Below are 24,471 nucleotides of genomic sequence, written 5' to 3'. Positions count from 1 at the left end.
CGGGCCGAGGCCGGCTGGGCGGCGACACGCGCCGCCGGGGATCCGCTCCGCGCTCCGCCAGCCCCTCGCCCGCCGAGGCGGCGGCCGCCGCGGCTCCCCCAGAGCCTGAGGCTCCGGCGAAGCCGTGCCCACGCGTGGGCCTCGCCGCGTGCGCGCTGCGTTGCGGTGATGGTTTTTTATTAATCTGAGTCTTTGGTACAGCGTTTGCCTTGCGCTCAGCTGCTCTGCGTCCCCGGGAAGAGAAGGCGCTTGGGAGCGGCGGAGGGGAAGGGCGGCCACGGGATCGACGAGCGCCAGCGGAGGGAACCGTCTGGGGTTAAAGCCCTGGAGGAGCTCGGGGGGCTGTGGGGACGCTCGGGGCGTTTTCCTGCCGCTCTGCCCGGGTCGGAGCGGGCCCCGGGGCCGGCCCGTGCCRCCGTCGCGCTGCGGCTCGTGGCACGGCCTCGGCCTCGGCCCGCGCGGACGCGGCGCGGCCGGGTGCCCGCACCGGCACCGCCACCGGACGGGAGCTCCCGGGACCGCGGGAGGCGGAGGAGCGGAGGGTGGCTCTGGAAACCGCACGAGCCTCCAGAGAAGTCGGTGGCAAACGCATGCGCTCAGCGCCTCTCCGGATTAACCCGCGGCCGTTTCCTGGCAGATCGTCTCGGCGTAGCATCCCCTACCACATCTGACTGAATCCAGCCTGCTCTCCAACATCCCCGTGGCATTTGTCACCTGTCGGGAATCTCCCCTGGGTTCAGGGRGCAAAGGAGCAGCCGTGGCCACAGCAATGCTGCAGCAGAAGGAGGCCTTGTTAGAGCTCGTTTATACTGGTTACAGCCCAGCCTCCCTAATCTCTCGTGATTTCTCGGCTTGAGCTGCAATATGCTTGGTGATGCACCCCTGCTGTCGAGGGGTCCCGGGGGTCCTGCCCGACTCCCTGTTAACCCTCTGCTCCCCGCAGCCCTCAGTCTCGGTGTTTTTAGCCAGCACAGCGCTGAGCGTTGCAATACACCAATCTCTCCTATCAGCACTTCTAATAACTAGCCTGGCTGATTATTTTCCAATAATTAGCAGCCCAGCACAAAGCTCGAGGGATTGACTGAGCATCGGTGAGCGCCAAGGGTAACGGCACTGCTGTGGTCGGCGCAAGAGGAGTGCTCAGTCCTGGCCTGCAGACCCGCCGCAGCCGCTGGAGGAGGACGGCGTCGGCCTCGGCGGCCTGAGCCCGCTCCGCCTGCCCCCGCACCGCTACTCGAGACACCGCCAGCYGAGGTGACACAGGCTCCGCATCCCGTTACTGAACCACAGAGCCACCCGAGCCTYGGTTCAGGCTGGGTTTGTACTGGTGACCTGCAAGTGAAAGGCTCAGAGTTGTCTTCGAATCCCTTGATCGCTCCCTGGCCCTGACAGCTGCGCTGGAATGACTTTCCCTCGCGACTCAGTCCTGCCTAGTCCACAACCCTGATCGTCCCCRCTGTGCTGTGGGGCACAGGGTTTTGGGTAGTAGCTGTCTCCGGCCGGGAGAAGGGGTCAGGGTTCTGGTTACCCAAGAAAAGCAGTGGGGAGGCGTGGGTCGGAAGCAGGTTGTGGTGGCTACGGCAGAGACGGTCAGCGAGGGCCGGCTCCRCTGCCAGGGCTGATCCTGACCCACGCGGAGCCGCGGGGCTCGGGTGCGCTGCCTCGCTGCAGGGAGATGAGAGCGGAGGGATTACCTCAAATTAGATTGTTAGACTGGAGCTTTAATCTCCAACYGTGCCTGCACAAGAAAATAGCAAAACTCCCTGGGATTATTTGGGTTTGTATTACGCAAATAAAACCAGGCTTGCAGGAAAAGAGCTTCTGCCAGAATCAAAAAAATTAATGTTTGGAGACCTGCCCTGCTCGACCTCTTCCCTATATCATGGCGTGAGCTGGCAGCAAGGAGCTACAGGTTATCTGGCAGCAGCCCAGCTCCGCTCGGGAGCAACTGAGGCTCCGGGACCTCTTCTGTGCCAACACAGCGGTGTCCTGCAGCCGCCCGGCCCCAGCACCAACATCCCCTGGGTTTGCTGGGGACGCAAACCCAGCGCTGCCAGAGTCCACGTTCCCCAGCCCGCCTCGGGGACAGCGGCGGTGGTCAGGGATTCCCCCTTGCTGCTTCTGCAGCGAGCACGAGGGCRGCCAGCCGACAGACACCCCCAGTGTGCCCCTGAATTTCGGCAGGTGTGAGTAACCCAAAGCATAAACCAGCAGAGAGCAGCCCCGGGCGCTGCGCTGCCGCACAGGATCCTGCGCAGTGCGGCTCTGCGCAGCCTCCAGAAACTGTTTTACATTTCTAAATAAATTAAGACAACGTCTTGCCATGCGCTGCTGGAGGATGCGGCTGCTCGATGCGGGACCGGGGAGCGAGCAGGCGGAGGCAGTCACGGCGCCTGCCCCTCCGCGCGGCTGCCGGGCCCGTGCGCGCCGGCTCGGGGCGCGCACCCCGGCTCGTCCCCGCTCCCCGCTCCCCGCGGGCGGGCCGCGCAGCTGGCCCACGCTCAGCACGCRCAAGCTTCTTCCTCCGCCGGCTCGGTGGTAAGCGAAGGTCGTTTGTGTGCAGACGCGCCCTACTGCAGGTAGAGCTTGCGCAGGTGTAGCTCCCTCCCTGGCGTGCACCTAAGCACACACGTAACTTACCACGACTCTCGACTCTGTTCGCTTTATCGCCCTCTTTTCCTCACCACTATACAGCGGCTGCGCGAGCAAATATGCAGATTTGTAAATACCCATTTTCCAGTTTCTGTGCTCACACCCACATTTCTAAGGCAAGGCCGGCTACGCAGACACACACGCAGAGTTTGCACGCACCAACTCGCAAATAAACTTCCGTACTCCGCTCTCAGGTACCTACCTGCGTTCACACGTTTACACGCACGCACGCCCAAGCCCTTCCCAGCGCGCGTGCCTCTGCAAACGCTGTTCCACACGCACRTGTGGGGAGAAACAGGTTTCCACTGCTGGGATTGCAGTCACTGCTGCAGCTCTGCTGGTTGGCACAGCAACAGGGAAGCAGAGGAGAAAATCCGCCTTTGGGACAGATGGGTTTCGGGAACCTGAGGATTTGAGAGGGAATCGGGAAGCGAGAGGGATGCGACAGAGGAACAGGGCGCTCRCGGCCCGTTAGCTCCCGGCCTGTGGACGGGGGCAGCTGAGATGGGAACAGCTCCCCGCTACGCTGAGAAACCCAGAGCAATGGCGCTGCTCTCGAAGGCAAGCAGAAACGAGGCTTGGTGACCAGTGACSGAGCCTCTGCGTGGAGGAGGGGGACTGGCCGCCCGGGGCACTGGCAGTGCCTCGGGCAAGGGCAGAGGGAGGGCGAGCACCTGACGGGGCAGCAGGCCGCCGGCTGCGGCCGCCGCTGCCGTCACATGCTGCAGGTCTGAGCGTGCACAGGCACCGCCGCGTGCCAAGCACGGGGCCGCGGGGCGCCCAGCCGGCCTCCCCGGCGCTGCTCCTCCTCGCAGCCCGGCCCCGGCTCTCCGCACGCTCCATCGAAGCGGCCCAGAAACGGGAAGCTGGCTATTGCCGCCCRCCCCATCCCCAAGCCCCCCAGCTCTTCCCCCATTGCTCCTCGCCCCTCACCACCCCTTTGCCTGCAAGCTGGGGCCAAGGAGCAGGGACCGTCCTTGCTGCCCCCCGTGAGGTGTCTCCCAGCCCCTCGGCCATGAGGACAGTGGGAGGGAGGGAGCGCTCCGCTGAGGGCTGGGTGACCAGCAGCGTCTCCCCTCCCCAGCACAAGGACTCTCCTCCGGATGCAATGCGGGCGCCCCGCTGTGCCTCTCCCCCAGGCCTTCTCCCCCAGCCCAGCCACCACCTCTCACAGGGATGTCCAGGCTCCACGTCATTTCAGCGTGCATATTTATCGCTTTCTCCCCACAAGACATGTATTTGAATTAACTCTTGGTAAACATAACCACAGGAGATGTGAATATGTGCCGGGGAAGCATAAATAATTCCACACAGATAGACACACACACAGACAGCAAACACGGACACGGTTCACCAGGGGAAACCAAGAAGTGCAGAGCACGCCCTGAGGCTGCCACCAGTCCCGATGGCTTTGCTCTCATCCACCAAGCCAAGAAGAGCTCTTCTGCTCTTGCTTTGCAGCAGCTGGTGGGAGCATAAAAGCTGGGGAGGAGGAGTCTAAAGTTGCAAGTATCCCATGAAAGCATCATGGCAAGTCCTGGCTCTGCAGTTTCCTGCAATCGTGTTCTCCGAGGAATGGTTCCAGTTGTAGGAAGTTGCAAGTCTTTCACAGTGTGAAAGGGCGGAGGGGCATGGGGACCACCGTGAGGGAGGAGCAGCAGGTCATCTCGCAATGTCCCAAACGCAGCCAGCCRATAAACCTTCACATGGGAACATCGGGGCTAGATGCTCCATCTAGGTCCTCTTCTGCCCTCTCTAAGGTGCTGATTCTTCTTTAGCTGAGAATAATCTTCAACGGGACATCATGCGAACAAACTCTGCAAAGAACGTGAATGAAAAGACAGGCTGAAGCAGGAGGCATCCAGGGTCCCCAACCCAGCTCTCATTCCCTGGAGACAGCGTGGAGCCCGGGGCAGACCAAGAGCCCTCACAGCCTGTTGACAGGTCTGTGCAGGTCTCYGGCCCTGGAGAGTTCATGCAAAACAGGCCCTGGTTCCAGGGTGATATGATCCCACTAACTAGGACCCTGGGGCTCCTTTCCAGACAGTGTACAGCCTTGTTTGCACAAAAACTCCTTGGGAGACACTGTGGCAAGCGTGAAGTGTTTCCACCCTTCACTGCACTGTAATTTCAGGGCACATTGATTTATAATCTCAGTGGCACAATCCAATTTCTGAGTAAACTTGCCATTTCAAAGAGATACCAGCTTGGGAAATCTGGTGGGTGCTAGATTTTCTGTAGAGAGAAGTTCACTTCATTGGTCTTGAAGAGACAGGTTAGCTGTAAGGATATCCTGGATATATTTCTCCACTACCCTGCAGCTTGTGAAGTCAATTACGTTTGTTCAAACTGAGTGTAAATGCCATCGAATCTAAATGTGTTTTCATTTTGCACTTAAATTGCCCAGGAATTAATAACTCCACAAAGAGGAGGGCAGCGGAAATTACTCCCTTGGCTTCTCCCTTTCCATTGATGGAGCTGTCCTCTGACAACTAAAGCAGTAACTCACAAAGAAAATGATACTGGGATAGCATTTCATGTATTTTAGCTGTCTAACATAATTTAGCTGTAGGAAACAAGGAGAGCAGTGTCATGTAATCAGCCAGTGTAACAGAACAACAGCAGCTATCAGCTACTTCCTAAGGAGACATCTGTAGTTTTTTCTCATTTCAAAGTCCTAGGAAGCTCAGTAATCCTAAGAGTTGAGACCCTTTGTCACATTGGAGACCCAGGAATGCCTCTGAGTCAAAAAAAAAAAAAAAAAAAAAAAAAAGGCCAGGTCCATTTTATTTTAATTATGAAGTTCCTGTGCTTCACCCTTACTCCAAAAGGATGCCTGGACTTGCACTAGGAAAACAGAAGCAGCCTGCCACTCTCACACCTTCCCGCTGCTACGTCCGTTCAGCCGTCTGATACCACCATTTCCCTTGCCAGGACCCTGACCTCTATTATGCTCTATTAACATTGCTCTCACCATGGCTAATGGCTAGGATAGCAGCCTAAGCACTCTTAGTTTTCCCACTTCTTTCTGGCTTGGAAAATGTGAGAAAAAAAGATGAATTTCCTGTAGGATTCAACATGACACTCCTAGATCAGATATCTGCAGTGCCAGTGAAAAGTCTGGCATGTGACTGTCTTCTGGCATAAAGATACTGAAACAAATTCTCAATGAATCCAGATAAAATAAGTGACCCAGAGAAAATGGTAGGTGTAATTCATTCTCCAAACCAATCCAGCCTCCTCACAGCTCTTGCAATAGATTTAATGGAAAGCAAAATGCCCCATAAAGAAAGCTCATGCACAGCAAAAGCTGCTTCTGTGTGGCAGGGAATACATGTATCTTATCACACTACAGTTAAGCAGACCTAATTGAAACCAAAATGCAGCAAGACAAGATACACAAGTGAACACTTCAGATGAGGAACTTCCTACATGAGCCACTTTTCTCCAATTTCCTCAGCTGAGGAGGAAAAAAACATTTCTTGCTTATTCATTTCCCTATACCTCAGATATCTGGGCCCACAACGTGCAAATCTTCTCTTCCACTTCAGCCTCTGAGCTGAAACTCTGACTCACGCTAGAGCAGACGGACAGGGAGCATTCATCTCTCCTCACCTTCAAAATCAACGCGCCCATCTCCGTTCAGATCCACATCCCGGATGATCTCTTCGATATCCCGATGGCCCACCTGCTGCCCTAGAAGCTTCTTCATGGCCTCTCGCAGCTCGCTGGTGCTGATCTCCCCATCACCATTGGTGTCAAACTGCAAGTATGTGAAAAATACCAGCAGGAAATAGGGTTAATGGGAATGGAACTTGCTCTGGATTGGATCCTGTATTGTCCTGCTCTTGAGTGCCCCATTTTCCTTATATTCCTTCTGTGTCCCTCCTTTTCCTCCTTCAGACCTCTTTTGATCTGGATCTAGCCTATCTTTCCTTCTCAGAAACCTCTCATTACTGCTGTGTCTGCACGAGCTTTCCTCTTCCTTGCCTTCCTTTATCTCAGTGACTTTCTCTGTTCCTGCCTTCTTTCGTGCCTGGCTTGGCTTTTTCTCAGTCTTCCACTGTGCTGCTCTCTCCTTCTCCTCTYCTCTTCCCCAGCGGGTCTCCTCTCATCCCCGTTGCTTGCTCACCTCTCTAAAGGGCACGCAGCACAGAGCACTCACCTCTCTAAAGGCATCACGGAGCTCTTTTACACCAATCATATCTGCGGTTTCTGCCAGAAGCTTTGGTCCCATCAGCTCAACAAAATCTTCAAAATCCACGTGGCCACCCACTTGGAAAAAGAGGAAAGATCGCATGTAAGAACTCCACATATTAGCCAAGGCCAGCATGCAGGTTTGCACTTCTGTGTGCCTCTTGCACTGGAGGCCGCCACATACTGCCAGAGAGAGCTTAGCTCTCCAGGAGGCAAAGCAGAGAGGGTGCAGGACAGTGGCAGAAAAAGCAGAGGTATGTCTTTGCATTTGCTGGATGTGGGCTCAGCAGAACAAGCCCAAGCTGTGCCACCTGAGGCTGCCAGGGACTGTCATGCCYTACGGCATCACATACCAGGTATTAGAGGCCTGACCCCAGAGCAACTCTCTGCTGTACCTGTGCCAAAGGGAGCTGAGGTTCCTGCACAGCCCAGCAGCGCCCTGCAGCAGAGGTGGAGCCTTGCTCCAGTGACTAATATTTATCCAACTGTTCATTCATCATAGTTATCTTTTGCTTGTTTGTCTCCTATCTGTAAGTTAGCAGTGACACTCAAATTCCTAACTGCTTGTCTAATGATAGCCTGGGCACCAGGGTTATCAGCCATTTTTATGCGTGACTGGCTGTGTGTGTCACATCTACTTCCCTTGACCACGTAACTTGTCCTTTCTACATCAGCATATGTCAGAAATAACATGCAGTAAGTATCCTTTTCCCACCCAGCTGTGGGTAATATCCTGCACTGCCACAGATACGTGGTGACAATAAATGATGGTAAAAGACAAGGGACACAGACTTAGCTACAGTGGATTACAGGAATGTTTGCCACATTTTTCCATTACCCCAACAGTAGCTCCCAACGGAAACTGCCAGCACAGGCTCCTTGCAGCCCCTCTCCAGCCGCATGGCAAAGGCCTGCAGACACTCAGAGCAAGGTGCGTGGCCCTTCCGTCACACATTCTGGCCAAATCATCTCCATCTTCCCAGGCTCCTTCTTTAGTCTCACACCACTTAGACGTCAGTCTCAATAGGCCAACACCCTCCCCCTGTGCTCCCATGTCTTAACTGCCCACATCAAGGGCAGTTTTACACCTGACAGCATAAACACAAGGGGGACAGCCCTTCTACACACTGTTCCCGCAGAGCACAGTCCACATCCCCCTTAGTCTGACAAGCAGGAAACAAAGGCTAGTGACCACAAAGGAAGAGGAGAGAAGACAGATAAGGAGTAAAATAGAGAACCAAAAAGGAGGGGGAAAGAAAGCAAAGAAACAGAGAGAGCAAGAGACCAAGAGAGCCCAAAACAGCAACACAGAGCACAGCAAAAACAGGGAGGTGTGGCTGAGCGACACTACTCACGGTTCATGTTGATCTGCTGGGAGAGCTCTATGAGCTCCATCTCCGTAGGCATGTAGCCCATGGTTCGCATGCAGTTCCCCAGGTCCCTGCAGTTAATAAACCCATCCTTGTCTTTATCAAATTCCTTAAAGGCTTCTCTTAATTCTGTGGGAGTGGATCCAGAAAGAGTAACATTGTCAGTGACAGCTTGAAATACCTTTTCCAAGAAACGTCCCTACAGTCAGCAGCACTTTATGAGGCCAGGGTCTCTAAGATACTGCATATTTTCCCAGGAGATCTCCCCGAGAAGAGGCAATGACAGGAGCAATTTTAAGCTCGTCCATTGGCAGCACTGCTGACCAATTCCTTACAGCAAAGCTTGCTCAGACAGCAGAGGCTTTGAGCTGTCACAAACTTGAGCTTTCCTAAACTGCATTCCCTGAAGAAACTGTAATGAATAAGTTTCCCCACTCTCACCACTGCACTATACTCTACAGCCCTCACTGCAGGGGTCAGCAGCTAAGACAGCTTCCCTGGAGCTGCACTTATTACTTCACTTATCCTCCCACCTTGAAGAAGCTGGAATGGATGCAAATTCCCCTACTGTCAGCAGTCTTGCAGTTTTTCATATTATTCCTTCTGCTGAGGTTGCCAGAGTCCAGGAATCACCTCCCTTGAATTCCCCCAAATTATTTCACCCCTTGGGGGCCAACCTGGAATGGCTGGCCAGTAGGTTTTCACCAGGCAGGGAGAAAAGTGACACAGAAGGAGTGACAAGTTTTACCTTCAATTTCTTCAGGACGCAGTTCTCTATCCTGCAATGAGAGAACAGACTATGTTAAAGCCATTTGCTTGCCAGGAACGTGGTGTCAGAATAGCACTTGTTGGTGCATACAGTTCTGGGACAAGCCAGAAAGTGAGAGAAGAAACAAGGAGGTGATGACATGTTTAATACCATCTACCTGGCGAGGCTTCCCAGCTCTCCTCCCCAGGAGGGAGGGTGTTAGCCTGCACACGTCTCTGTGGAAGCCCCTCTCCATCTTGTCTGCTGAGCAGGGGGACGATGGGCGCTCCCCAACAAGCAGAAGAGACCTGGGCCAGCACGGGCTGCCTGTGTGGCCTCCCCACCTGATGGATGAGAGGGTACTATGAGCATCTCCATGGGCTCCCGTGGCATTCCCCAGTGGCAGCCCCAGGAAGCAGAGGCTGTCCCTGCAGCGGCATGGAGCTGCCCTCCTGCTCCAGCTGCACTCCCTATGGCAGCTCTGCCGGAGACGTCCAGGTCCAACCAGCTGGAAGCTGCCCCTGTAACCAGCAGGTCTCTGCCATTGTCTACACGGATCCCTGCTGGCAGCACAGGGACAGCCACAAGCTCTCTCACAGCCAATGTCCCAGTGTCATTTCCTATGGTCAGTCTCCCCAAAAAGGCAGGAACTTCCCCCTTCCTCCCAACCTCAATTCCACACACAAGCATTTCGAAACCAAGCATGAAGGCAGACACACAACATATACATCATCAAGGTCATCTACAAACARAACAGGACAAGGATTCACCATGTTCAGGAAACACTGCAACTTCAAATATCCAAATTGAATTTCTTGGAAGAAAGGGAAGGATATGAACGAGTATAGGAAAATTCCAACACTGTACCAAGAAGAAGAGATGAGCATGGAAATGCACTGCGTTCTGGTTTAAACACCCTTCCTAATTCCTCTCATGGCTCCCAGGCAAATCCAAAACATCTGAGAATTTGGAAACAGAGAAACGCAATCTCTTTTGTCGTCTGACTCTCGTCTCTTCCCCTCAATAGTGGGGAGCGTCTCCTTGCTTTCCAGGTGTCCTGCAGTCTCACCACATGTCCCTGGAGGCAGTGCCCTTGATCAGTTTGAGAAGGATGATCCTTTGCTATTTAACCACAGGCTCCTCTGGAAACTCTGATGGCGGCTGCTCAGAGCACGTCGCAAACTAGGACACACACTGGCTCGTGTCTGTGCAAAGTGGGCTGTGCCAGAGGAGTGATCTGCTTGCTACTCATAACCTTCCCAGAGGCGTCTCTGTGCTGGATGAACTSTCAGAGAGCGCTGGCCCTGCCATTTCATCCTTCACAGACCTGGTATTTTCAAACATGTCATCCCATTTGTTCTGCTTTCATCAACACCGAGTAATAAAACAGTTGAGAACCTTCAGACCGGACGCAGGAGGTCTTACTGTCCTTGATAACATAACAGATTAAAAATACACGTGATCAGCACCACCACATCGTGCACCTCTTTCCAGAGAGGTAGCAACCATCAACCCCCGGAGCTACTGCCGCGCGCCAAGGGTCAGCATGGCGCTGTGGGAGACGCGGCAGGGCCGCTATCGCTGCTGCAGTATCAAGGGCGCCCTGACTCACCCCATGGCTCCTGCCCGGTGCGGGTGTCCAGAGGAGGACCCAGGCCTTTCGCCGGCACAGGACCGTTCCCTGCCCACTCGCTGCCGACCACTCTGCTGCAGGCATCACTGACGTGTCGGAAATGAGGGCTTCAGCACCCGCTCTAATTTTGCACACCGAGCCGCATTTGCGTTTGCAGGGCTCTGAGCATATCTTTGCACATGCAGATTTTAGCATCAGAGCGCCACAGACTGCGAATGCAAAAGGAGGGGGAGGGCTTACGTCCCTCCAAAAATCTGACTCAAGCAATAACTAACGTCATGAAGAGGTTTTCTGGTTTAAACTGGAAAGACAATTCCTTAAAATGCTAAAGGAGGAAAATCACCTGCTTGGGAAGAAATAGGCTGGATCACTTTAAAGCTTTTGGAGAAGAATATGGAAAGAGGAACAAACATGCTCAAAGAGACAGATCCCAGAAATGAGCAGAGGTTACTCTCTGAGTTCATTGTAGGTAATGATTTTGCTCTCATTTTTTTCTGTTCTATGCACAATAAATCTTGTTGGTCTAGAAAGTCAGCCAGAGTAAAGCTTTCTATTAGATGCACTTATTCTACAGCAGCGTTGTTAGAGACATCACTAATCCTATTTTGGAAACCTCTCAGGATGCTATGAGTTTCCAGGGCCCAAACAAGCGCGACTGCCCACCAGGCAGCTGGATGTGTCTCYTGCGATGGGTGGCTTTGAGCATGCCAAGGTCAGGGAGGGTCCCTGTGCAAGCACAGTATATTGTGTGTTAACAAACTGGCCCAAGAATATGTGATCACTTAGTGGCTGAAGTTTGGGAAGAACAAAAGGACTTTGGTGAATAGTGACCAACAACAATGCTTTTGGGGGGTCTCTGGCTGGAGATGAGACTCTAGAGCTGAAGATCTAGGTGTCTCCTACAGCTGTGGATAACTGTATCAGTGTATGAGTGTGTAAGGCTGAGATTTCTCAGAGAAGCAAACAAGTTCTCTCAGGTAATTGAGGTGAACTTTGTTTTACCAGAAGAACGTGGAATGCACTGGATGAATATATGACAATACACATATTCACTAATACGTGTACATAAAAAGTGTGTTAATACACAGTTTCTTTGTGTACGTCTTTAAATTCATGTTAATGTAGGAATGGAATGTTCAAAAATATCTTTCATGTCTTGTAAATATACAACACTGGAGTGCATATTTTTGTATATTCAGCATGGTCAGGTGTGTCCATTTGAATTCACATACAAATATATCCTTATTTTTTCTATATATACATTARATACATATGAACAGGCAGCTACAAACAGATGTGACTGAATGGATGGATGTGGTTTTGCTCTTTTTTTGTGGGTGTATGGGTTATAGCATTTGGCAGTCTGGTACTATGTGCAAATACGAGGACAGATTGATGGTCTTTGGTTTATTTGGCTGGGATCACTGCACCAGCATCAGGCTGTGTATGAAAGTGCGTAAGAGATTGTGTTTAGATATCTATGAGGAGGCAGATGTATCCTCATTTCTGCTTGTATTAGTGTGCTCACTGTGAGCTGATAGCACCGATATCAAATACGGGTATCTCTGTGGGACAGCGTGTTCTCGATATGGATGCCTGATTTGCATTCAAGTGGCTATTTAGACCTTAAATGCTAATATGAGCCTCTGGGAATGAGATGTGGATGTCTTGCTGGAATAACAGCTTTGAATACTGGACTCCTCCTGGGCCATATGATGTTGCCTACTTGAGCAGGCATGGATCTATCTTCCACAGCAGCATTTCTAGAAGCCTCCTCGCGTGGTGTTTGGGCACAGGGCTATCTTGGCACATCCTGCAGCCTAGACATTTGCCTATGATTGTGTTTGCACTTGGAGCCGCAGCCGGGATGCCTGAGACCCGGGGCCGTGGGTCAGCGAGCTGCGTGCCCGYGGCGCGCGCGGGCGGCTCCGCATCCCCAGCCCGCGTCCACACGGCCCCGTGCACGTCTCACCCGGCTGGGGGTAACTTACGTACAGGCTGCCTGTTTTCTGCGAAGCCCTTGCGCAGGAAGATGCAGGCCGGCCCCAGCAGGTTGTGCATGACGGCGCAGTTCTGGGCCAGCACCATGAGCGGACCCTGGTAATCGCAGGCCGACGGCCCCTCTTCACTCGTCTGGACAGCCTTATAGCACGTCTTCTCCTCATGGCGGATCTTCCCAGACAACCAGCAGCAAGCAAACAACACAACAGAGGATGTTACCTCCCCGTTTCACCCAGCCTTTCCTCTGAAGTTTTACTGAACCGCCTTGCGGAGTCATTATTGCTACACCTCCTTCATCTCGTCCGCACTGTGTCCCCCCCACTGATGCACTGTGATTTGTACAGGAGCAGTAAGTCGAGGAGTTCACTTTCAAAAACTGATGAAAGTACAGTCAACGAGGAGAATTTCACTTTGAAACAACATCAGACTCAATGCTGCACACATCTATCCCGAGCAGCCCGAAGGGCCGCACTCCCGCTCTAAGTGCTGGAGTTAACAACTCCTGGCAGGAGCTGCAAAGGACGAACACGTGCTGGCAGCACCACGCGTGTGCTGGCGTGTGCACAGGCGAAGCCGCTGGCAGAGCCACCTCTGCCAGGGCCTCCCCAGATCACGAGGCAGAGCCTGCACACGGACACGGAGTTAGGCTCCACGTTTGATTTCAGCAACACAGCCTCACATGCATTATAACATTATGAGAAGGCCCTTTAGAGGATTGGTGGCTTTGCCTGCTGCAGTCTCGCACTCCCCATTCCACTTCTAATTAGTGACATCCTTGGGGTCTCAGTTACTGCATTTACAATCCCAAAGTTGAGGTCAGTCACAGGCACAACAATATTGTCTGTCTGCACTTGCACAGACCGTTTTCCTAAGCGCGCACGTCCTGCTATGCTCGGGCTCCAGAACAGAACTCAGCACTGGATTTTATAAGGAGCCGCTGCTTTCCTTTTATAGAAATGCATTTCCCTGGCTCTGCAAGAAAAGTCTTATCCTGATATTCCCATGCAGCTATAAAAAAACAGCACAACCCACAGGACCCTTGGTTTTATAGAATAAACATTAATCATGCATCAGATTCCTGCTTCAGGAATGAGCTCTGCTTTCACTGACAGTGCTCCCAGGGGTGATCAGCAAAGCTCTGTCAATAGCCGTCGTCCCTTGCTATTAACCCTTGTCTTAAGGGCTTCTTCTTTTCAGGCTAGAAGACCAGCTCCCCCCCTACCCTCACCCCATACACACACTTATCCAAACCTATTGTATTTATTTGCTGTCTGCCATGTGCTATGATGTGTGCACACATGGTTTGCAGTTCACATTTTTACACACAGTCTTACACCAATCTGCTCATGTACAATGTCATGTGAATATGTGAATATCAAGCATCAAAACAAAAACAACTCAGAAAGCGAGCCATGGAGAAAGAAAATGAGGAAGCAGAGAAGCATCTTCACTGCAATCATGGATGAGGAGAAAATTTGTCGCTGATTAAATGTAGCGCATAGGACGCTTGTCCTTCAAAACATGAAAGATGAGCATCAGTCCGCAAATAGCATATCACCAGTTCAGCTAAATGTCATGGCGTCTGTGTTGAACCACATAGCTTCATGACATCGTGCAATATATTTTCAAAATTATCAGCTTTATCCCAGGTGTATTTTTTTCAGTTTAATACACCAAATAGTATGAATCACTTAAAATAGCCCACATCAGTCCGTAGCATAATTCCACTGAAGCCCAGCGAAAGAGGGAAGGCCGCTAGCCTATAACTAATCCTTGCTTTCTGACCCTTGCAGTCAATAGAGCTATTATCAAGTCACAGAGCCGTGCTCAGGAAAGGTCAGCCCGTTATCTTCCTGCATGGATAGCGATTGCAAATTTGACGAAACAGTGGCCRGGAGCGGCAGAACAACTTGGCCATACAACCCCCCAAAGTGCCAAGGGCCTGGCTGAGCACGACCGGGCAGGGGGCTCTCTCGTCTCCGCTGGGGTGCCCCTTGCAGGAGAGGCACCGCGGCTTGCTGCCGCCGTTTGGGGGATGCTGCGAGAAGGGAAGCTGCCAACAACGGGCATGGTGGGGATGAAGCCTGAACGCTATCATCCAAACAGGCGAGGAATGCAATCAGTCCCAGACCAAGCAAGCTGGTGGCCTGGAGGCGATTCTGAACTTTCGAGCTGAGACTACGTATTCAGGAGAACAAACTCGGGTATCCAMGAGAAGCTTTCACGCACACATTGCCCAGAGTTCCTCCTCTGTCTAGCTASCACATATGCTCCAGCTTGTGCTATAATCCCTTCTCCTATACAGAGAATTCAATTCTTTTGCTGCCCTCAAAATAGTAAATGCTACTGGGCAGTGTGGTTAGGAAGCTGCTAAGGAGAGTGTCTGGGAGTAAGAAGTTCTTTCCTTTTTTTTTCTTCTCCTCCTCCACCATTTTTTCAGCAAAACACAAGAAAAAATATAAGTAGGAAATGCTTCTCCATCATAGAAGAATCCAGTCTTCCCCCCAAAATGGATAACAAATGCAAGAGGCCTTCACATTCCTCAGCCAATCTGTTTATCATCTGAAGTCTCTGTTTCCACTTGCTGGGAAGAAACACATGGTGGAGACCATAAGCAGTAAGAAAGTTGTGCCTGGTAGTTCTGGCTTAACAGCACCAGATGTAGGCAGCTCCTCAGTCCGAGGACATGAATGCTCAAAGGAGCTTTACTGAAGTTGGGGTAAGATGAGGACAGGGAGGAGTAACAAGAAGAGAAYGACTGCTTCTTCTCAATAAAACTTACTACCATCCAGGACCCAGCTCCTGATCTTCCTGAGTTCTCTCTCAGTTTGCCCAAGTTAAATTCTGAGAAGTAAGACCAGGATCACAGAACAGCCAAAATAAGTTGTCCATTGTATGAGTGGTTCTGTGAAGTATCCRGTGTAACAGTGTGTGTTGGAATAGAAAAAAATGAAAGAGCCCCAGGACCTCTCAAGATCAGTCCCTGAGGCTTTAACTGATGGCTAGCTGGGATGAAGCCTGCAAAATTCTCTAATTCAGCTTTGGAGCCTTCTCCCTTTAGTTCTGCCATCTTGAGCCTTATAACTAGGCACATAGTGCATTATTCCAAGCAGCTCTTAGGAATGAAAGCATAAATAAATAAAACATGGATCACATRGAGTTTGTAAGACCCTGAATCCATTTGGATTTAAGCAGCCAGGCCACACTTCACACTCTCAACTGCAATCTCCTTGATCATGTTGAGCACAGCTACAGTCAACTCAATTTTTTGCAAGTTGGGGGCAACTTACAAGGAGCCAATGTGGGGTTTGCAGACGTGCAACATTTGGGTAAATCTCAACTACTTCTGCCTTTTTCCCAAGGTCACTCTGTGCTAAGGACCAGTCCCAGCACTGCCTAACTGCTTGGTGGGGCACCATCTCCTTGTGCCTCCTGTCTGCCCTGTGGCTGCCTGCTGCCATTTCTCGCCATGTTTATACAGCGGAGGCAAAGGACAGGCCATGTTTCTACATGGAAGAGGCAAATCCCAGGCCAGAAGAGACTCCCTGCTAGAGAGTCCTCGTCCCCATGAGCTCCTCTCCTCCCAGAGGGGCTTTTCCCAGTGGTGAGGTCTCCTCGGTGGAGCACCCTGTTATCAGTAGCATTTCCCTGTGGGCAAGGTCTCCACAGGYGCAGCACCTCATTGCAGCACTCTCAATGCTTAGCATAACGTTTTCATTTATAAGGAGTGAACAGTTTTTTGCTGAGTTATTAGATTGCCAGCACKGTCAAGCAAGAACTGTTTGGCTAATGAGTTCACTGTGCTGCAAGGCCTTCCTCACTCAGACAAGGAACATCACCAGGCAAATTATTCCCATTTCAATCCAGCCCCTAACAGCAGAATAGCTCCTTCATCCTGTTTTTTTTTTATTATTATTATTATTATTATTTTAATCTAAGTACCAAGAAGTCTGTGGGTTGAGGCCTAACAGATACACATGGCAGCTTGCACATGCAGCACAGCTAGGCCCAGATGTGCACAGCCGGGCTGTGCTGATGTGTGACATGACCCATGAACATGCAGTTAAGGCCTCACAGAGAGAGGCACGGAGAAACAGAAAAGCATGCTTCTGTAACCGAATACACACGGACAAAACTAGGTGGGTGCATACCCCAGTACCGGTATGCAGAGGAACGTGTGCCTACATACAAACTTATATGAGGACATATACTACCAAGTACACACTCACAGACACAGCTATATAATCATGCATACGTGTTGTGAACCACACACATTCCCCTATATGCGTACACACCTCTGAATGCATATGCAGAGACATAAATAGCTACGGACACACATACACTTCAGATATGGTCATTTAAATGTCCATATTCTTATATATACCAACAGGAATACATGTGAACACAAACACGTGGTCACAAGCACATGAATATATGTCCCTGCAGAAGTGACATGCAGACTACTCGTGCCGACACTTGTTTTAAGCACATGCACACACATACACAAACTCACACGTATATACATCCATTAAGATGCCAGTACAAAAATGTGTTCCAGTGTATTATGTACACAGAGAAGCATGAGCTTGCACATACACAGTGGAGAGCTGTACACATGCACACGGAGGACAGACACATGCCAACTCCTCCACATATGTATTTACACGCACGTTGGGGCACTCGGCATCCCGGGCTCTGATGGCTGCGCTTGCTTSAGCAGCTCTTACAAAAAAGACTGGTGAAGGAGCTGAACCCTTCGTACACATCTCCGCATTTCTCCCACCTCCCTTTCCCCGCTGCCCACGACGTGACCCATCCCAAGAAGCAGGGCAGGAAACGCACAGTGCACTTTGATTCAGGGAACATACCTTTTTTGAGAGGTTTCTCAGTGGAGACTTCACACAGTTGCCCATAATATGCTGAGTCTGCCTTTCCGGTGGACTTGGTTATAAAGGAACTGAAGCAATTGATCCCATTAAAGGTATTCCTTGGGAGCAAAGCAAGAAAGGCAGCGCCAGGCAAATCCAAACAGCTACTGGCTGCTGGGGCTTCCCTCCTCAGGGAGCTTTTTCTCTCTCTGCCTCTCTCTCTCCGTGTTTTTACTTTATGTTCACTTTCTTGAAGCGATGAAGCAGGAAGGAGAGGGAGGGGAGAGAAACAGACAGAAAGAGAGGGAGAGAGAGGGAGAGAGAGAGTGAGAAGGGGGGAGAGAGAGGGAGGCGGATGTATAATCTACATCAGATTAATGTTCAAATCCCTCCCACCCCCCTCAATCTGCAGGCAAGATTGTTTCACTCACGGGAGAGGGCTGATTCAGGGAGAATTAAAACAGAGGCACCACAAGAAGTGATTTCAGTGATGAGTTCGGTGAATCCAGCTAGTCTGGGTGCACACAGCCTCTGAACATCGCATCCTCTAGCTCCCTACCCACCCCCACTTCTAACTCCCTTCAGCTTTTCAATCACCGGAGAGCCAGGCTGGCCACCAGGCAATCCACTTAGAGGCTTGGAGCGGAGTCCAGAGCTCATTTTGGAGCAGAAATGGACCATTTATCTGGGTGAGACCRGTTTCAGCTTATAAATCACAGCAGACATAGAGGTCCCTCATTCCTTTCRTGCCTCTGTTGAAGCAAGCTGGAGGCAGCAGTCCAGTGACCCGAGGACACTCACAGCCCCCTGGCTGTAACTTTCAACCACGAGGGAGAGATCTTGAGCCAGTTCATGGCAAAGTCTTTCGAGCTTTCTGCAAGTAGAAATCAAGTAGTTGTTTTCCTGCACGCATCTGTCAGGGATGGGCTCAGATCTGAATCCCAAATCTTAACAGCTTGGCAAGGTGTGACAAAGACTTTATACTTCAGATCCACAGTTCACAGGTCATTCCTTTTCCAAACACCCAAGTCCTGGGCTCCATAAGGGGCTCCTGTCCCAGACCCAGCTCTGAACTGAGGGTTAACAGAATCATCTCTGAGAAAAAAAAAAAAGGATGAGCCCACAATATATTTTCCTACGTTCTCAGGCTGAATGTAACAGTGTTCCATCTGAAAGAAGATTTAAATTGCATAAAAGACTCACCATCACCCCAGGCAACAGGATCTGAACAGGATAGTGAATGCATCCTTAGCTGTGAAGCCACCATGGCTGCATCTCCACAGCARTAAGAAGCCATGCCATGAAGAGCTACCTCCTCCAAAAACTGCAGAGACCAACGTGGCAATGATCCTGTACCCCACCTATGCCACAGGTTGGTAGGACACTCAGATGTTCAGCTGAAAGATTTCGCTACCTTCTTTGCAAGTATGATTCCAAACAAAAGGCTCTGCGAAGACCTCATCCATGGGCTGAGCACTTGTACCACAYGCTCTTCTGTGCAGGAGACAAGGACTTACCCTCCTGTTTAGTTCTAAGGCTGCAGCACAGAAAAGGATGATCTGTCAATGTCACAGTGAAGTTGGGATTTTTATGTTTCTGCCCTAGAGGTGCTGTGGGAAATGCAGAATAATTGCAAGGTGAATCAACAGTTGTTTTAGAGCTTAAAGGCTTCTTCCACCTGAGGACACTAGTTTAGGAGTCCAGCCATGGCAAGAGGCACCAGCTTCTCCAGGTCCAGTCACAGTCAAAAGTGCAGTGCAATGTGGGATAATGTTTCTTGGTCTTCCTCATACTAGCCACTTCCCGAGAGTGAAAGGAGCAGAACATCGCCTCTTGGGTCCCCTCCATGCCTTCCTCAGTGTGCTGCCCAAGAAGAAGCTGCACGAACACTGGAAGTCTCAGGTCCTTCAAAGTAAGCAGCACACAMTGGCTGCGGTGGCAGATACTGGGCRACATCTCTTGTCCCCAGGGGCAAATTGAGATAGGTAGAGAGGATGGAGAAACTCCTGGYCTGGAAGATCTCCATAGCAGAGCCCACCCTTACCGGGCCGTAAGACAAAGCTGTTCATGAGCTGGGCCTGCAGGCTGCTGTCACAGTTTGAGGCTCCCTGATGAAGGAGAAAATACATACTCACATGCTGGGGCTGCGCCAGTCCTGGCCCTTGCGGAGGGGGACTTGGTGAAGGATGCCGAAACTCCTAGCTGCCCACAAGGCTGCCATCTCAAGCTCTCTTTCTATTTCCCCTCTTAAAGTAGTTAATGGGAGGCTCATCTACCCTCAGCCAAAGCGCTAGTCATTAATAATATCCTCTGTCAGTTGGAGCCGTTCCCCAGGCTCCTTGTTTATTGACAAGGTGCTTGTCTCCCTTGAGCAGAAGCTGCCGCACAGCAAGCGAGGCGCCGGGGCTCCTTCCTGAGACAAATGATTCCAATTCCAGAGCAGAAAGAGGAGAGAGAATCGCCTCCCTGCTCCTAATGATTCTCCCCTTGACAGGCAGCAAGGAGGCCAGGAACACCTCGCAACTGAGAGGTGCCATCTCCTGCCTCCTCCCAGAGAGAGGAAGTGGAGCAAGCGAGGCAGGTACCTCCTGCCAGGGCAGGACAGCCCGAAGAATTCAGCACAGCCCTCGTGCTGCTAGGGACTGCTTTGCAAGATGAGGATTGAGCCTTACAGCACTCTGAAAAAAGTTGAGATAGTGACCTTCCAAATACAAGCTTGTACCAAAGTATTGCGAGCCAGCCACCATGGCAAACTGCTGTGGTTGCCTGCTCGCTTCTCTTCCAGAGAGCCCTCTAGTTGCAGGCAGTTGCAGGCAGCACGGGCAGGACTGAGAGACCTGCTGCAGGGTTTTGAAGGCAGCTTTCAGTCCAGAATGGGAAGAAGGACTTGAAGCCCACTTGCACCAGGTTTGCAACACAGTTCAGTCCTTCAACTCTGCAGGAACAACTCTAGCAGAGCCACTGGGGGCCTGAGTGACGTGTCTGTAAACCATTTTCTCATCTATTTACCCTGAATCTCTTCAAGAGCAACTGGGCAGCACATCACAATCTAGCAGACAGATCCTGCTGACCTTTAAGTTTGAAAATCACTTTCTACATGGGAACCTTGTTCCCGTCTCCTCTATGGGCAGCTTAGAGATAYGCAGGAAAGTGGAGTTGGTAGAAAGGTCATTAGAAGATTAGGTTAGAGGCAGCCTATTTTCCTCCTTCCTCCAACCGAGGCTGCTGCAAGAGAACAGGATGCTGAGAATAAGTGTGTCAAAAACATTTGTGTGTAGGTGCTGATCTGTGGGTATGCCTATATCTGGGGTAGTCAGTGTGTGTGTGGGAGGGCTGCACATGCATGTATACTGGTTTTCCCACACTGTTCTTTGTGGCAATCACACTGTTCTTTTAAGGTCTGGGGCTCTCTTGTAAACTTTCTAAAAATCTGCAGGAACTTTGTGAAATGCCAATCTTACCTATGCTCCTGCATCGCTCYGTTTCTTCTCCAACTCACAGTGCAGAAAAGAGCCCTTTATGGATGCAGTTTGGCTCAGAGTGAGAACTCAGCACACATGAAAGGAGTTTGGCACATTGACTGCCCTGAGCATAGAACAGAGATGAGGCTGGATGACCTGGCACGGGACAGGGAGTGATTTAGATGGTTTAATATGTCTGGATTCTTTAAAAAGAAGCAGTGCTGCGCTTGAGGCTGGCACCCTTGGTATAAATACTCATCCCATAGAAGTGCTGGATCCCACTATGGCTAATCATTTGATAGCTGCCAGAGACTTTATCCAGGGACTGCAAATATCAACAGCCACTATAGAAAGATCAAAAGTCAATACAAAATTTGGGCTTGCTCATCTGACTGAAGCTTTGCTTGGCCAAAGTTTCCAACGGAAGCGTGATTTGTAAAGCAAGACCATTCAGAYGCCAGGCCAAGTTCAATGCTCAGTCCATGATTTGCTGGAATGTTATATCAGGTTGTTGTTTGTGACACAGCACAATCACTACAACAGGACAACATTAGCATGAAGGTTAATCTCCAACAGGAATATATTGTAAAGCAGCTTTTCACTGAAATCCATAGTTTTACCTAATGCCCACTACATGCTTGGAAAATGTCACTACTTAGTATCTTAACATACACCACCTTATTTAATTTGTTCTGACAGGGTAAGTATTTTTGGTATACTTTTTCTGTCCCACAGTGGAGAGTGTATACCGTGATTATTGACTTTCAAGTTTTCTCCCAACTCCCCATTTAGCTGGTGGCTATAGATCTGTATTTTACAAGAAAAAAATCCAGTCTTGTTTACTGGATGACCTGAGATGAGCCTTATTCTTTGGATTTATTAACATCCTCACATTGTCAGTGCTGTTGGGGTCCTTGTTTTACAGCTCCTCACCGCTGGAACTTGCCTTGGCATTCCAGACTTCTGCAACTTCTCTTTCTTCTTTTGCATAAGGCCCCCAAGCAGTTTTGTTGCACACTGAGTTGTGTCTTCCGACCTCGAATGAACCTTGGACGGTTCCTTGTTCCAGGCGGACAAGCACAGGTTCATCTTGGGGCGGGGGGGGGTACCAGCAGGTATTGGCGGATACAGCCCAGATCTTCTTCCAGAGGGCTRAATATTTCTGCAGAGTTTGGGAACTTTCTTTGCTGTCAGCTGTTCCAGGAAGAAAGTGTTGCTGACTCATGCTGTGCATAATATTCTCCTCCATTAGAGCAATTGGATCATATTCAATCACAAACAACAGAAAGGTTATTAAAAAGACCTAAACTACCAAGGATATTTTCCATCACTCTCAAGGTAACAAAGCGTTGATTGGCAACTTCTGTACAGAACAGCTTTGTCTATAATTAATTGGCTCTACTGAATGTTAGATGCAAGCAGATGGGAACATCCGATTTCCTGACACCTTCCATGCAGATCTGGTACAAATATTTTGCACTGACACAACTTCCAGGATCCCATGCAGAAGATACATTGGCCAGAGCATCATACTTTGTGGATATTTTCTGTTTTTCAAGATCAACGGGCTGCAGAAGGTCAAATTCAAATTTGAGGCCCAGAAGCTTCTTTAACAGTTTGCTGTGTATATGCAGTATAAAGAAGGTTCAAAACAAATCTTACATGGTCCCTTCTCTGTTCAATAAGAGAACTGTGAATCACTCTCTCTCTGCCTGGTATTGCTGTAAGAGTAGCTAATTCTTCCTTGGTTCCCTTACCTCTCTCAAAGTAGAAAAGGACTGTGGGGGGAGGGAGGGGTGTCAGCATTTGGCTGGCCCACTGAYGTGCTATAGAAAGTGTGGTTGAGGCCTGGGAATTAGCACTAACCCAACGTTCCAACATAATCCTCCAAAATTGTATGAAATATGCCACTATAAAACTGAGGCCTGGCTCACTTCTATTTTGAGTAAGGATCAGACAGTACCTTTAGAAGGATGAGACTGCATATCCCATATGAAACCTCTGGCTTTTTTCGACACAGCAGGTCACAAACTAACTAAACTCTTTGCATTATTCCAGCAGAATAATGGAAGATTTTGTTGGTGTTTTTTTTACTTCCTGCCTTTGAGTGTTGTGACATGATGCCTCACAATGTTACACGGTTGCCTGTTCCCTTCCAAGAACAGAGAATATTTCATCAGTGTGGGATGAAGCAATGATGTCTATTCTTTCCAAAGATGGTTGCAAGGTGCAAAGTACTCTAAGGGAGGAAGGGGTAGAAGAGAGATTAGAAAATTGCTAATGACTTCATTCTTAGCTATACTAGTCCATGGTCTTACACTTGTACAGAAAGCTACTAAAAAACTAAAGGAGACCATATGAGTTGTGACAGCTGTTTGTCTTTATTTCTAAGAGGAGCATTAGATTGAAATTGCAGGATTACTCAAGTTCATGGGCACTGCTGTTGCTCTCTAAGGTCACAGGAATGTCAGAGGATTATTGAAAGGGAGCCCAAAGTTAGCTAAGCATCTTTTACTAAATGCATACCATATAGCTGCTTGTTATTGGAAATCAATACCACTCATAGACTCATCAGGGAAAACCAGTCACTGGGGCTGTGACGCTAGAAAGAACCACAGCTAATTTAGCTGACAGACCTACAGCCTAGCTAGTACATCTACTGCTAAACTCTTCCCTGCCTGACACTTTGTTCAAAGCCGTAGGCATCTACAAGATTTCATGAAACAAAAAATCAAGGTAGTATAAGTTGCCGAAATGCACAGTGGACCCATCTAAATGACGATTAATTCATTATTGAAAGCTTTTCTCCTCTCAAAAGATAAGCCGGATCCAACCAGAAGGTTTGCGCGTTTCAGTGCATTAGCTCATGCTGCTGTATATTTCATGAACTGAATATTTAATGAATGTTCCTTCAGCTTGGTTTTATTTTGATGCTTTTCCATATCCTTTTAAAACAGAGGTTTGTTTAAAAGGTAAACCACTGACAACGATTAATGTTTCCCGGCAGACCTGCTGCAGGCAGGAAGCTTACCCCTTGCCCCTCAGCGGTTCGGTGCGTCTGGCTCCYGTCCCTCAGGGTCTTTAGAAGCAGTAAAAGTGACAAATTTTTCCCCAAGCTGAGCGAGGGAAGCCGAGCCGAGCGGCTGCGCTCGAGCGGAGCGCTGTTTCTCGGTGCCTTTCCTTACGTACAGGAACACGCGAGACGTACCTTGCAACATATGGACGGTGTCAGCAGGCAGCGACGCRTGCATATGCCGGTTGTTTGTATACACAGGAAAGCGTACGTGCGTACGGGGGAGGGTGTGTACCCACWCCGGGGGTACAGCGCAGGCCGCACGCTCGCCGCCTGTGCGTACGCGCACACACACACGCACACGCACGAGGCCGGCGCGGAGGCTCCTCGGGGCAGGTTACGCGCGGGGCCGCGGAGGGCGCCAGGGAGGCCCTCAGGGTGGCCCATGGGTGGCCCACGGGACGGGGTGTCCTCGGCGCCCGGGCTGCGCCCCGGCGCGGCCCCGTCCCTGGCACCTCACGGAGGGGC

The 24,471-nt window shown here is 50.4% G+C and overlaps 1 protein-coding gene across 4 annotated transcripts; it reads right to left on the bottom strand.

The window, feature by feature from the left end:
- Window positions 1-3,862: 3,862 nt before the first annotated feature.
- Window positions 3,863-17,722, bottom strand: CABP1 (calcium binding protein 1). Of its 4 annotated transcripts, none has more exons than XM_085326196.1 (7): window positions 17,470-17,722; window positions 12,596-12,772; window positions 8,968-8,998; window positions 8,205-8,348; window positions 6,818-6,927; window positions 6,268-6,415; window positions 3,863-4,469 (listed from the first exon to the last, which is right to left on the bottom strand). In XM_085326196.1, the coding sequence occupies exons 1-7, from the start codon at window positions 17,512-17,514 to the stop codon at window positions 4,444-4,446; spliced, it is 681 nt and encodes a 226-aa protein (XP_085182322.1). In that variant the 5' UTR covers window positions 17,515-17,722; the 3' UTR covers window positions 3,863-4,443. The 4 variants fall into 4 exon arrangements, with proteins under 4 accessions (XP_085182322.1, XP_085182324.1, XP_085182325.1 ...); XM_085326198.1 differs by lacking the exon at window positions 12,596-12,772 and adding an exon at window positions 9,146-9,311; XM_085326199.1 differs by lacking the exon at window positions 12,596-12,772.
- Between the last annotated feature and the right edge of the window lie 6,749 nt (window positions 17,723-24,471).

The sequence above is a fragment of the Rhea americana genome, unplaced genomic scaffold (genome assembly GCF_003343005.1).
Source record: "Rhea americana isolate MKP2758 unplaced genomic scaffold, rheAme1 scaffold_128, whole genome shotgun sequence".
In the NCBI taxonomy this organism is placed as follows: Eukaryota; Metazoa; Chordata; class Aves; order Rheiformes; family Rheidae; genus Rhea; species Rhea americana.
This window is presented reverse-complemented; position numbering and strand designations above follow the sequence as displayed.

What these genes read in the sequence shown, in the direction of transcription:
- CABP1 (XM_085326196.1), bottom strand. Translation starts at nt 17,514, where the DNA reads ATGGGCAACTGTGTGAAGTCTCCACTGAGAAACCTCTCAAAAAAG. An exon ending in TCGCAGAAAACAGGCAGCCT is followed by an intron (nt 8,999 to 12,595) that starts GTACGTAAGTTA and finishes CTCTCATTGCAG; the next exon opens with GATAGAGAACTGCGTCCTGA. An exon ending in GCGTCCTGAAGAAATTGAAG is followed by an intron (nt 8,349 to 8,967) that starts GTAAAACTTGTC and finishes CCACTCCCACAG; the next exon opens with AATTAAGAGAAGCCTTTAAG.